Genomic DNA, 12211 nt, shown 5'->3' with positions numbered 1-12211 from the left:
TAATATAAACAACACTAATGGAAATTAATTAAAATGCTTCAGATGTCCTTCAAAACAAAGCTGACACAAAGTCAATATTTGCAGTTACATTTTATAGTTAATTACACATTTAAACATGAGCAAATGCTTCATAATTCCTTAAAAATAACATATCTTCGGATACAATGAATACTTTCTTTTGGTAGATATTTGACCAGAGGACAAAACTGCTGAACCCACCATCCAACACAAGTGTTTCCTCACTAAACACTCAACAATTGTATGTGTGTGTGTGTGTGTATCAGAAACAGAAAGAGATAAGTAATGAAATCTAAGGCTCTTTAAATGCTGTTATGAATATAAGCCTACAGTAAAAGTATGTATAAATGGAACCACCTTGCTTTGACATCATCAACATGAGGCCCTGGTCACCTGACCTAACCAACTTTCTCTAAACCAATCAGCATACAGCACTGTGAAACATCATTTGAAGGCACAACAGAATATATTGGTATTCCCTTCAATACAAATCTAGAGAAACGCTCATCTTAAAGCAGCATAGACACTGTTGGCATTCCCTCCTTACTCAATTCTAGATCTTTCTAAAGCTTGATCAGTTGGACTGAGAGCGCAGAAGAGATCACAGGTTTGCACAATGGTTCTCCTCATTGCTGCAGGTGTGTGTGAGTGTGTATCAGGTGCTGGACGTCCACAGGTGCATCTGTTTGGCGAACTGCAGGACGAAGCTGATGTCGGGCCGCTGGTCAGGATCTGGGTTGATGCACATACTGACCAGATCTCTGAGCTGCAACACATACAAGGTGTGTACTTTACAGCACTGTTCATATGCTTTTTCTTCACGATATGATTGGGCTGTGTAACAAAACATAGTGAGTTGACTACCTAGACAGCATCTTCATTCTACTTCATAATTTTAAACACCATTGTTAAAAAGTTTGAGGTCAGTAAGATCAAAATCATAAGGTACAAAGTTGCAATTAATTGTTTTTTTTTTTACTGTGGTGGAACAAACTTCTATTTATAGTATTATGAAGCAAATGCTATTGACTCGTTTAATTAATTGCATGCTCTGTTGAAAATACATCATTCAGCACTATAAGTGACAATAGCTCTAGTAGTTCTAATAGCTCTAGAGCATCATGCACGGTTGTGCTCACTGGAGTATTGAGATGTTAGCTCATGGTTTTCATAACAGAGGCATGTAATGCTGTGTGTGTGTGTGTGTATGTGTGTGTGTGTGTGTGTGTTGTACCTTCTGTGAGTAGTGCTCTGAAGGCAGAGGAGGGTAATCGCACTGTTCGATCTTGTGGCACAATGAGAGCAGGTTCATCTTGTCGCTGTAGAAGGGGCTCTGCAGAGCTGCCATCTAAAAGACACAAATATTACTCATCAAAATATAACTATGTCTCTTTCTGTGGTTCTTGCTTGTATTGCTTACTATTTGACAGTATTACTGTTCCACTGTTCTAGTGGCTGTACTTTCAAAACAATGTATTTCAGTATTTATTCTAGTACAGTGCCTTGCCATATACTTTAATTGGAAGTGCATTTCTGTAAAACAATTTGTGTTTGTTTATATATATTAAGGGGCACATTCAAATAATTTTATATGGTAATCAACAGTTGACCTTAATTTGTACTGAATTTTATTGGTAATTTTGTTTTGGTAGGATTACAAAAGATTTCTATTTCAAATACATGCTATTTTTAACTTTCTGTTCATCAAAGAGTCTTGGGGGGAAAAATCGTATTTTCCTCAAAAATATTAAAGGGGGGGGGGGGGGGGGTGAAATGCCCATTTTCACTCAATCTCCTGTTAATCTTGAGTACCTATAGAGTAGTACTGCATCCTTCATATCTCCAAGAAGTCTTTAGTTTTATTATATTTATAAGAGAAAAATAGTCTGTGCCGATTTAAAAAAATAGTCTGTGTGGAAAAACACGAGCGTCTGGAGGCGTGACGTGTGGGCGGAGCTAAAGAATCACGAGCGCGAGTAGGCTTTTGCGTTGAGAGCGTTTGGAAGTTGTGATATTACCGTGAGGAAAAAAAAAACATCCAAAATAAACCATGGCTAACAGTCAGATTCAGCCGTTTATTTATGATCCAGAATCAGATCCCGAGGCTGAAACTGAACGAGAGCAGCATCAGCAATGACTAACGTTACAGCAGGACGTCTCAATGTGGTATGTGATGTGTTGATGTGCTTACGCGCCGATAGCTAAGTTAACAACACAGAGTTATTTGAAGCAGTTTTACTCACCGCCTGCGGTTCCAACACACGATCGTGACCCTTTTTCGTTGGGACTGAATTATCCTTAAGAAATAAACGATACGCAAATCCGGCGTCAAACTGGGCCTTGTTGTTTACAAGCATCTTCGAAATGCAGGGAACATATATAAGGAAATTCCGCTCCATCTAACGTCATACAGACCCATACTCAAAAAAAACTTTCAGAAACTTGTGACAAACCGGAAGGAGTATTTTTGGAACAGAAATACTACTTCAAACGTACAACTTAATTTTTGAAACTTTGTCCATGTTTAGCATGGGAATCCAACTCTTTAACAGTGTAAAAAACTCAGTATGCATGAAATAGCATTTCACCCCCCCTTTAAGCAGCAGAAACTGTTGGCAGCATTTATAATAATCAGAAATCTTTCTCAAGCAGCAATATAGCATATTAGAATGATTTCTGAAAGATCATGTGACACTGAAGATTGGTGTAATGATGCTGAAAATTCAGCTTTGCATCACAGGAATAAATTACATTTTAAAACATATTCGTATAGAAAATAGTTATTTTAAATTGCAATAATATATCTAACTTTTTACTGTAGTTTTGATCAAATAAATGCAGCCTTGGTGAGCATAAGAGACTTATTTAAAAAAATACATTCACACTTATGGATACTAGCATGAAGAAATGACTGTATGTGTTTGTGTACCTCATAAAGCAAGCAACCCAAGGACCAGATGTCTGATTTGAAGTTGTAGCCGTTTTCATGAATCCTCTCAGGAGACATGTAATATGGAGTTCCAACTGTAAAAGACAGATACAAGTTAAGCAGGTGTGCAGTTCCTGTGTATTTGCATATTTATATTGACTGGCTGGTTTAGTTATTTCACTCCACTCAGTACATGCATGAAGTGTGTGTTTATCTGAGTGTTTGTGTGGAGGTCAGTTGTACCAAGAGAGTGCGCAGCAGTGGTTTTGGAGCTAAAGAATCGACCTAGCCCAAGGTCACCGAGTTTGACCTCTCCAGTAGCTGTGATGAAGACGTTGGCTGGTTTTATATCTGATGCACACACAAACATGTACAGAAGAACAAAATAAATGAGTGCACATTGATGGGAAAAATCATATGTGTCTGTATTAGAAAGAAAGTGGATATACCTCGATGCATGACTCTGCGTGAGTGCATGTGTTCCAGCGCGCTGCACAGCTGCACAAAATACTTCCATATCGCTCGTTCAGGAATCAACCTCCGCTTCTTCTTAAAATACTACACACGACAGGGTTATTATCATGAACTAAAACAAATGATAAAACCATAAACATTTCCTTTGCTTGAAATAAAATATTAACTGAAATAAAATGTAAAACAAATGTATTTTATTTCATCCAGTTACAGAGACATTAATTTTAAGTTGCAGTGTTAAAGCAGCTAAATAAGCTAATACTAAAACTGATCAATGACTAAAAAGAAATTGATAATACTAATAATGCTAAAAAAATTGCAACTTAATAAAAACTATATACGTGTGTGTGTGTGTGTGTGTATAAATACACACACACACACACACTAAATAATTAGAATAATGCAAAAAAAGTGCAACTGAATAAAAACTACAAATACATATTCAATAAAACTAATAGAATGGACAAAAACACACAATAAAATTGCTAAAATAATGACCAAAATAAAAATAGTAAATACAAAAATAAAATCGAATTCAAAATATTGAAAGAAACTATAAAAAGAGTATAAGAAAAGGCATTATATGAATAAACTAATACTAAAAAACTACAACTTAATTAAAACAATATATATAATTAAAAAAACTAAAACAAAAAAATGACTTAAAAAAAACAACAAATTTACAAAAAATAAAACTAAAATTAATATTTAAACAGAACTTTAGATCATATTCGAAACATCAACAAATATTATTAACAAACACGAACAAAAAAATAAAAAAAAACAACACATGCACATTTAATGACATTCTTTTGTTTGTTTAATGTGTTGCCTGACACTGACCTTAATCATCTGTGAAAGGTCACCAGCGCCTGCTAACTCCAGAACGATATTCAGCTCGTGTCCTTCTATAAACGAGTCCAAATACTTAATGATGTTTGGATGGTTCAGTTGCTGCAATCACAGAATGAAAAAACAAACCTCACCAAACTCTCAAAAACAGAGACACTTGTTTGAGTTTAAAAACGCACGCTGCTAACCTTCAACAAGTCGATCTCTTTAATGCAGTCCTGCCGGGCTTTAGCATCCATCATTTCAAAGAACTGAGAAAACAACACAATATTACAACATCCACCCAGAAGCACGGTTGTGTCAAATTGGGTAATTGAAGGTTGAGCAATGGATGATAAAATTGGTTCTTGGTTCATTCGTCACACTGGCAATGTAAGATAAGGTCAAGTGCACTGCATTATAGACAGTTTTCTCTGGTTAAACACTGCACATTTTGCATGCATTATACATTAGAATACAAGCTGCAACAGTATGAGTAAAATGGAATTAAAGACATGTAAATGCTCACCTGTACTTTTTTTAGTGCCACTTGCTGGTTGTCCAGTAGACAAGTGGCTTTATAGACCTCACTAAAGTGACCACGGCCGATCTTTTTCTCGATGCGGAAGTTTGACATCAATGAATAGAATCCATATCCTAACATGTTCCTCTGAGAGACAGACAGAGGAACAGAAAGAGACAGTGAGAGTCAGAGCGGTGTGGTAATATCAGTATTATCAATGCGATGATTCATAAAAGCTTCTGTCTGCTGTTGTAAAAACAGTGTGTGTGGCCGCGTGAGCCCAGGCTTGTGCCCGCAGCCGCACGTGTGTGTGTGTGTGTGTGGTCAGATCTGGTCGTTCTGTACCGGCACTGTGTAATTTTGATTCTGATCTTGAAGGCTGTTCTGCTCCATAATGACATTCCAGACCTGCAGGCAAACACAAAGGACAGAGTCAATCAAAAGGCGTCTGCTTTATCAAACGGGTCGTTTCATTTCCAGATGGCTGCTTTGTTTAATTCTAGTTTTTCAGTAACGATAAAAACAATCCTTAGCCGCTCAAACAAAGCCTGAGAATAAAAAGCAGCTGTCAGTGCTTTAAAACAGCAGTGGATTATGACAGATGAGAGCAAAATAAAAAATTTAACTTTGTGGTATAAATCATCCTGCTTTTTTGTTTAAAAAGATTGGGATCGATAAGATGGTTAATTGATTTATTTCTTTTTGAGGAAATGGAAAGAAGCTATGCTTCTATTTTTTTGGTCTAAAAATACAATTAAAACAGCAAAATTCTGAAATATTCAAATAACTTAAAATAAGTGTTTTCTATATATTTGAAAATGTTATTTATTTCTGTGATGCAAAGCTGAATTTTCCTCCAGTCTTCAGTGTCACATGATCCTTCAGAAATCTCTTTAATATGCTGATTTGCTGCTCAAGAAATATTTCTTATTATTATCAATGATTTTTTTTTTGATGAATAGAATTGTTTTCAAAAGCATCATCATCCTTTATAAATGTCTTCACTGTCACTGTCAAAATTATGTGCATGCTTGCTAAATACATTTTTAATTTCTTTAAAAAAAAAACCAAAGACTTACTGAACCCAAATCGATCAGGGTAGTCCACTAATTTTCTTAATTTATGCTTATTTCAAAATGTTTAATGCAAGTAAAATGCAGTATTTTTCTTTACTAAATGAAATGTTGCTTGCTTAATTTTATACTATATTGTGAATATTCAATATATCACCCAGAGCTATGCTGCATCCGAAAAGTCTAAAACCACTACTATTTATGCCACTAAAATATGAATAAAATTTTACTTAAAGAAAAATTAAACACTTATCTTGGCTCTGAGCAATTAACACCAACACCCCCGCACCCCAATTTATAAAGTGATAAGCAGCAGGAAATTATGAAACACATGCATTTAGACAAATTCTTCCTGTCTCTTATCATCGTTTTAGCATTTTATTTTTTCCAAAACACCCACTCTCAAAATACTAGGGAAATTCTTTAAAACTTTCTTTACAGAAACACATGACAGATCAAAAGATTGCATTGAGAAAAGAGTGCATTGTAGTGTGTGACTTCTAGAGAAGGGCAGGGATACACCATTCCACTTTATCCTGATAAGTCATCTGGATACCTGCAAGATGATGCTTTACATAATCATGCCTAACAGACCGGATCGGTTGCGCCTCACTTAAATCTAACCTATTAAAAAAGGTCTGTTATAGTTTCAGTACCTATCCAGGTATCAGATTAGTGTAACCTGAGTAAAGTGTTCCAGAGAATACATTGTAAGTGTGCTGTATGTGCACAGACGCATGGGAACAGGGGTGTGTATGAGTGTGTATGAGTCGTCTTCAGGGCACATGTTCTCTTCCACACTGTACGGCTTGACATGTACAAACAGCTCCTGTTTTATTTTAAACAAACTCCCGAGAAACCTACTGACCCACATTCACAAATACACACAAACACAAATGACTGTTCCTGTAACATTCCGTACCTAAGAGGCATAATAAAAACTAATTAGCAGAATGAGCATATGTTGAACTCATTTTTAAGTGTGTTTCTGTGTGCACATATATTAGTGCTGTCAAATGATTAATCATGATTAATCGCATCCAAAATAAGTTTTTGTATACACAATATATATGTGTGCTGTGTATATTTGGTATAACACATACATGTAAATATTTAAGAACACTATGTTTATATATATATATATATATATATATATATATATAATAGAAATAGAATAAATGCATATGCATGTAAATATTTCCAAAATATATAGTGCATGTGTGTATATTTATACATGCATAATAAATATACGCAGCACACATACACTAATTAATCGGTTGACAGGACTAATATATAAATATATATATACACACACACACACACACACACACACACACACAGTTATACCTATCTTTTGATATAAAGTTATGTAGATAAAGTTAGATCAAGTTTTTTGGATCTAGATAGATGTGTTAAAAACAGGTCTACAGAAGGAGAGAAAAAAGAGAGAAAGATTTAGTGGAAGGGAAGGAGAGGGTGGTCCTGTACCAATTTCCTTTCATTCATGTGAAGAAAATGCACAGGAAGAATTCTATCTTACCCCCTGAAACAGTGCCTCTCTTCTCTCTCTTTCTCTCTCTCTCTCTCTCTCTCTCTCTCTCTCTCTCTCACACACACACTCAAACACACACACACACACACACACACACACACACACAAAGGAACATTATAACAAAGAGACACACTTCTGGACATGCAGTTCTCTGTTCAAACACACACCACTGTGTTTGTTTCCAAAACCACACTGCTTATGTTTGCTTTCGGTGTTTTCAGATGGGTTTGAGGTGACACTGAATCACATTTTTCTTAGAAACCCTATACTTAGAAACACGTCAAGCATCATTTTGCTAATTCTTATCTACACAGGAATTTTATAACGATGGCTATGTTTAGAATTGCATATGACACAACTCTTATAAAAGAGTATACTGTTTCTAGCATGTGGCTTTTCTGGATGGGGAAGGGTGTAGTAGATCAGATGCATAAAAATAAAAAAATACTGTTATTTTAAATATTACACTTTTATTGTGTAAAAAATGCTACAATAGTAAACGTGTTAATTGGTTAAATGTTAGTTACTTTTACCTAACTTTTTTTTTTTGCATGCAAAAACTATGAATTATATAATTTACGGTAGAAAAAGTATGGACAGGCCACTTATAGGATGAGCTCTGATTCAACAAGTGGTTTTCTGTTTTACTGCCTTCTATTATTATAAGAATAGATGTTGGTATAGGTATTAACAGATACTATAAAACTATAGAAGTATAGTATAGAAACTATAGAATTTTAGAAGTCAATGGATACCGTCAACTATTTGGTTATCTGCATTCCTCAAAATATCTTATTTTGTGTTCACAGAAGGAAGAAACGCACACGGGTTTGGAACAATTAGAGAGTGAACCATCCCTTTAAGATTGTGGATATAAAGGATCTAAGATTAGCAGTGGTCTTGAAGAAGTAAAGTGCGCGCGGTTCGAGTCTCTCTGGTGAGTCATGCACGCGCATCTGTTTCCGCTCGGTACAATGCTACAGATCTAAAAACTCAATAGCAGAAACCCCCGTCACATATCCCCAATCTCACTTCCAAAAAGCCCCGAGCGTGTACAGAAACCCACACACACACGTCTGATCAAACAGACCTGCATGATTAAATCATTCGATTTGATGGAAGAAGCCCACATCAGTTCTGCATCGTAACCTGTCACAAAAATGAAAACGTTGGACCTAATTTGATTAGCACTGATCTACTGTGCTTGGATGAAAACAACATAACGTACAGTTAAAGTCATTAATCACATGCATATTCTCACTACATGCCATAACTAGGCCTAATTATTCTGAAAAGCCTTAATATTTTGACAGGAAATGAGAAAGCCGTGAACTAGGTAGGTGACACATTGTGTCAACTAGTTAGGTAGTCAAGTTTATGCTGTTTTAGTAATATTGTTAATTAATATTCTGAAGGTTTGCTTATTTATTGCGAGTTACTGAATTCCACGTGATTTTATATCTATGTGATTTTATGTAGCCTATTTTTAATTGCATGTTTAATATACATGTTTAATTGTATTTATTGCTAGCATGCAGTGTTTTTTGCGTAACATGTTTCCTGTAACTGTATGAGTCATATCGATAAAAAAAAAAATAAGGGGGGAAAGCTATTTTGTGTCCAACAACACGTGAAAGGATACAAACAAACTGTGTGTGTGGGCGGAGTCAGAACTGCAGCTTTTCCTTATAAAAAACAAGCGCTCTTCAGTGCGATCATACAAACAACTAAACATTAAAAGCGACTTATTATCAGAATAAATAAACCATAATGACATGCAATAGTTAATTCAGAGCAGTAAGTTATATCTGCACATATAATCGAAGTTACAATGTGAAGGTGGGTGTTCCCGTTGAACTAGAGGAGCATTTATTTATACTTAATGTGTGTTTTATTCCCTATACAACATTTACAGTGCGATGCGATTGTTTTGAGTTTATTTATTGCCGTTAAATCTTCTGGAAACATATCAACGAGCGGAACTAGGCCCTTGTATTCAGAAAACAGATGCATGAACTTTCAAAACAGATCTACTTTCCGCGCAAGAGCATTGTTAGACTTGAACTATGAGATACTTACAATGCCTACCATTCGTCGTTCCATGTAAACTAGTTTAATCCAAAGCAACTCAATAGCCTTGTGTTCATTTAGTTTTTCAATTCTCTTTTTCTTATTGCTGTACTGCGACATTATGCACCCCGTGAATAATTTGACACGATATCTTCTACAAGAGCAGCACGTTGTGCAACCGTAATGCCATATCGCGAGCGTCACGAGCGTTTTCACAGCAAATTGGGTTAAAAGTCACGCAGTAGTTCCACTTACCTGTCCAGCGCGGTGCCTCAGACATTTACAGGAATGAAAAATGCTGCGAAGCCCCTTTGGTCAGTTTCCAGACAATGTCACGGGCCACGCAAGTTTGAGTCACACCCCGCGCATCACATGGCTGTGATCTGTGACTACAGTAACCCACAGCTCGTGCCCTTCACTTTCTCAGCGAGGAAAAAAGCTTGGTAATTCAGATATTTTGTTTCATAGTTTATGATAAATAATGACATTATGATAATTTTTTTTGTAGTCTTACTAGTAGTATTTACAGTAAGTCATGTTATTTTGTTTGCATTATTTATTTTAGATAATTAACAGAATAATACCAAAAACATATTATAATAATTATAAATGAGTAAATAAATAACAATAATAAGGGGTCTGGCAATTACTATATTATTTATTTAATTTAATTTTTTTGACAATATCACAACTGCTTCATAATAATAATAATAAATGTTGACTTTTATTTTTCAAAATTTTAATATCCTATTAGTAGTAGTGGTTATATTGACAAAAAAAAAAAAGACAAAAAAAAAGGATGTTGTGTCTGTAAGAAATGCATAAATTAAGCTCTGCAGACTAATACGTCCCAACCTAACCTTTAAGATGGGTAATTCAGACAGGTCTATGACAGCATCATGACGACATTTGTTTCACTATAACCCCATGTACAATAATGATACATCAGCAAAACCCCCAGACTTTTCATGTGGCCTGCTATGGTTTATGGAAAGCGGACCCACACCTTTCTTGAGTTTGCAGCTCTCCCACCTCTCTCGGTCTCTTGCACGCACACTCGCTCATTTCAACCAAATAGTTGTCATTTTTGTGGGGAAATTATGAGCAAATACCTTCCCAACATGTGTCTGCCTTTAACACACAAACACTCACTCAAAGTTAGCTGTTGCAGACAGACGTATTTGACGTGTTGTACTGGAGGAAGTGACAAAATCTCTGTTTATTGGCATTAAAAAAGAATGACAAGACTGTAGAATGTGTGGATTTTTATGATTCTTTATTGAGCACAGTCATCAGGCATCTCAGCAATTTGAAATTCACTAGCGCCCCCTCGAGGTCTCAGAAAGTGGGGGGAAAGAGAGAGAGCCTGCATTGCCTTCATATTTTTGGACAAAGAATGCAATAAATACATTAATCATTCAGACCACGACTAGCCAGAACATTTGTGGGGCACTAGGCAAGTTCAAGAAAATGGGTGTAGAAATTATATTGTAGGCTATAATATACTTTTTTATAATATAAAGCCCATATATTATAATACACAATGTTAATTTAAGTAAATACATTTACATTTTACTGTTGAATATGTTTTACACTCTTTACCAGTGTATGTGTATCAGAATATGACCACTTTAGAACATATTCTTAAAGTTTGCCAAGTAAATATGCAAGGATAAAAATATCATAATAATACAAATAAACAAGTAAATAAATACAAAGATACTTAAATAACGTGTATAGGCCTAAATGCTTTCCATGTAGTTGTCTGTGGGAAGGAGAGCAGTGTGTCCTGTAATCTCCCCTCCATAAAAGCACACATGCGTAAACACAAACCAGACACACACACGTACACACGTGCTTCCTCGTGGTAAACACTTGGTCGAACCACAACCACAAGCATGAAATGTGCAGCATATAGAAATAGTCCAAATCAAACACCACTCATTCATTATTATTTTCTACGTTCTTCTTCCTCTTTCCACCTTCCGGTTGATTTATTATTATTATTATTATTATTATTTATTTATTTTTATTTGAAGATTGTGCATAATTTTAAAGAACGCCCTAACGAAAACGCCCTAATGAAAATATTTTCTGCAGTACAGCCCTAAGACTTCATTAGCAGCTAATAAAAGATGCGGTCATGGAAGAAAGACCGCAGCGAATCTCTTTCTCTGTTTGATGCTGTGACCGCGTATCTCCGCAAACCTCTCCAGCTCTGGCTGACTTCAGTCTCAGCTCGTAACTGCACAATGCAAACCACAATCACCTCAGTACGGATCAGGATAATTACACTGGACAAACTTTACACACGCAAACACCCATACTCACACAAAAGAAGAAAACAACCCACCAGAGTCAAAATAATCAAACGCCAGTGCTGAATAAACAAACATTTTTTTTTTCAGAATGTGAATACTTTATTTAAGCCTAGTTAATCTTGTTCAGAGAGTTCAAAAAAAGTTGCCACATCTGATTTTCCTCTGTGCACATATGGGTGTATGTAGGCTTGTTTAAGTGTGTTTACTGTTCAGTTCAGTCATGATGTTTAGACTCTTAATGACTTCATATTGATAACATACTACTGTTCAAAAGATTGGGGTTGGTGGGAAAAGTTTTTTTTTTTCATTTAGTCTCTTTTGCTTACCAAGGCTGCATTTATTTGATCAATGATACATTAAAACTGTAATATTGTTAAATATTATTGCAGTTTTAAATAGCTGTTTTCTAATTACTGTAAA

The 12211-nt window shown here is 35.5% G+C and overlaps 1 protein-coding gene across 3 annotated transcripts; it reads right to left on the bottom strand.

Moving 5' to 3' along the window:
- Positions 1–71: 71 nt before the first annotated feature.
- On the bottom strand, positions 72–9866 carry LOC113038924 (serine/threonine-protein kinase Nek6-like). 3 transcript variants are annotated; one of them, XM_026196739.1, is made up of 10 exons: positions 9726–9866; positions 5121–5183; positions 4782–4909; positions 4462–4524; positions 4265–4375; positions 3397–3505; positions 3191–3298; positions 2948–3042; positions 1253–1366; positions 72–784 (listed from the first exon to the last, which is right to left on the bottom strand). In XM_026196739.1, the coding sequence occupies exons 1-10, from the start codon at positions 9748–9750 to the stop codon at positions 674–676; spliced, it is 927 nt and encodes a 308-aa protein (XP_026052524.1). In that variant the 5' UTR covers positions 9751–9866; the 3' UTR covers positions 72–673. The 3 variants fall into 3 exon arrangements, with proteins under 3 accessions (XP_026052524.1, XP_026052525.1, XP_026052523.1); XM_026196740.1 differs by having other exon boundaries at positions 4782–4922; positions 9726–9865; XM_026196738.1 differs by lacking the exon at positions 9726–9866 and adding an exon at positions 9480–9673 and having other exon boundaries at positions 4782–4922.
- Positions 9867–12211: the final 2345 nt, after the last annotated feature.

Source organism: Carassius auratus, chromosome 21 (assembly GCF_003368295.1).
Source record: "Carassius auratus strain Wakin chromosome 21, ASM336829v1, whole genome shotgun sequence".
NCBI lineage: Eukaryota > Metazoa > Chordata > Actinopteri > Cypriniformes > Cyprinidae > Carassius > Carassius auratus.
Note: the sequence above shows the minus strand (reverse complement) of the source record. Positions and strands in the feature narration are given on the sequence as shown.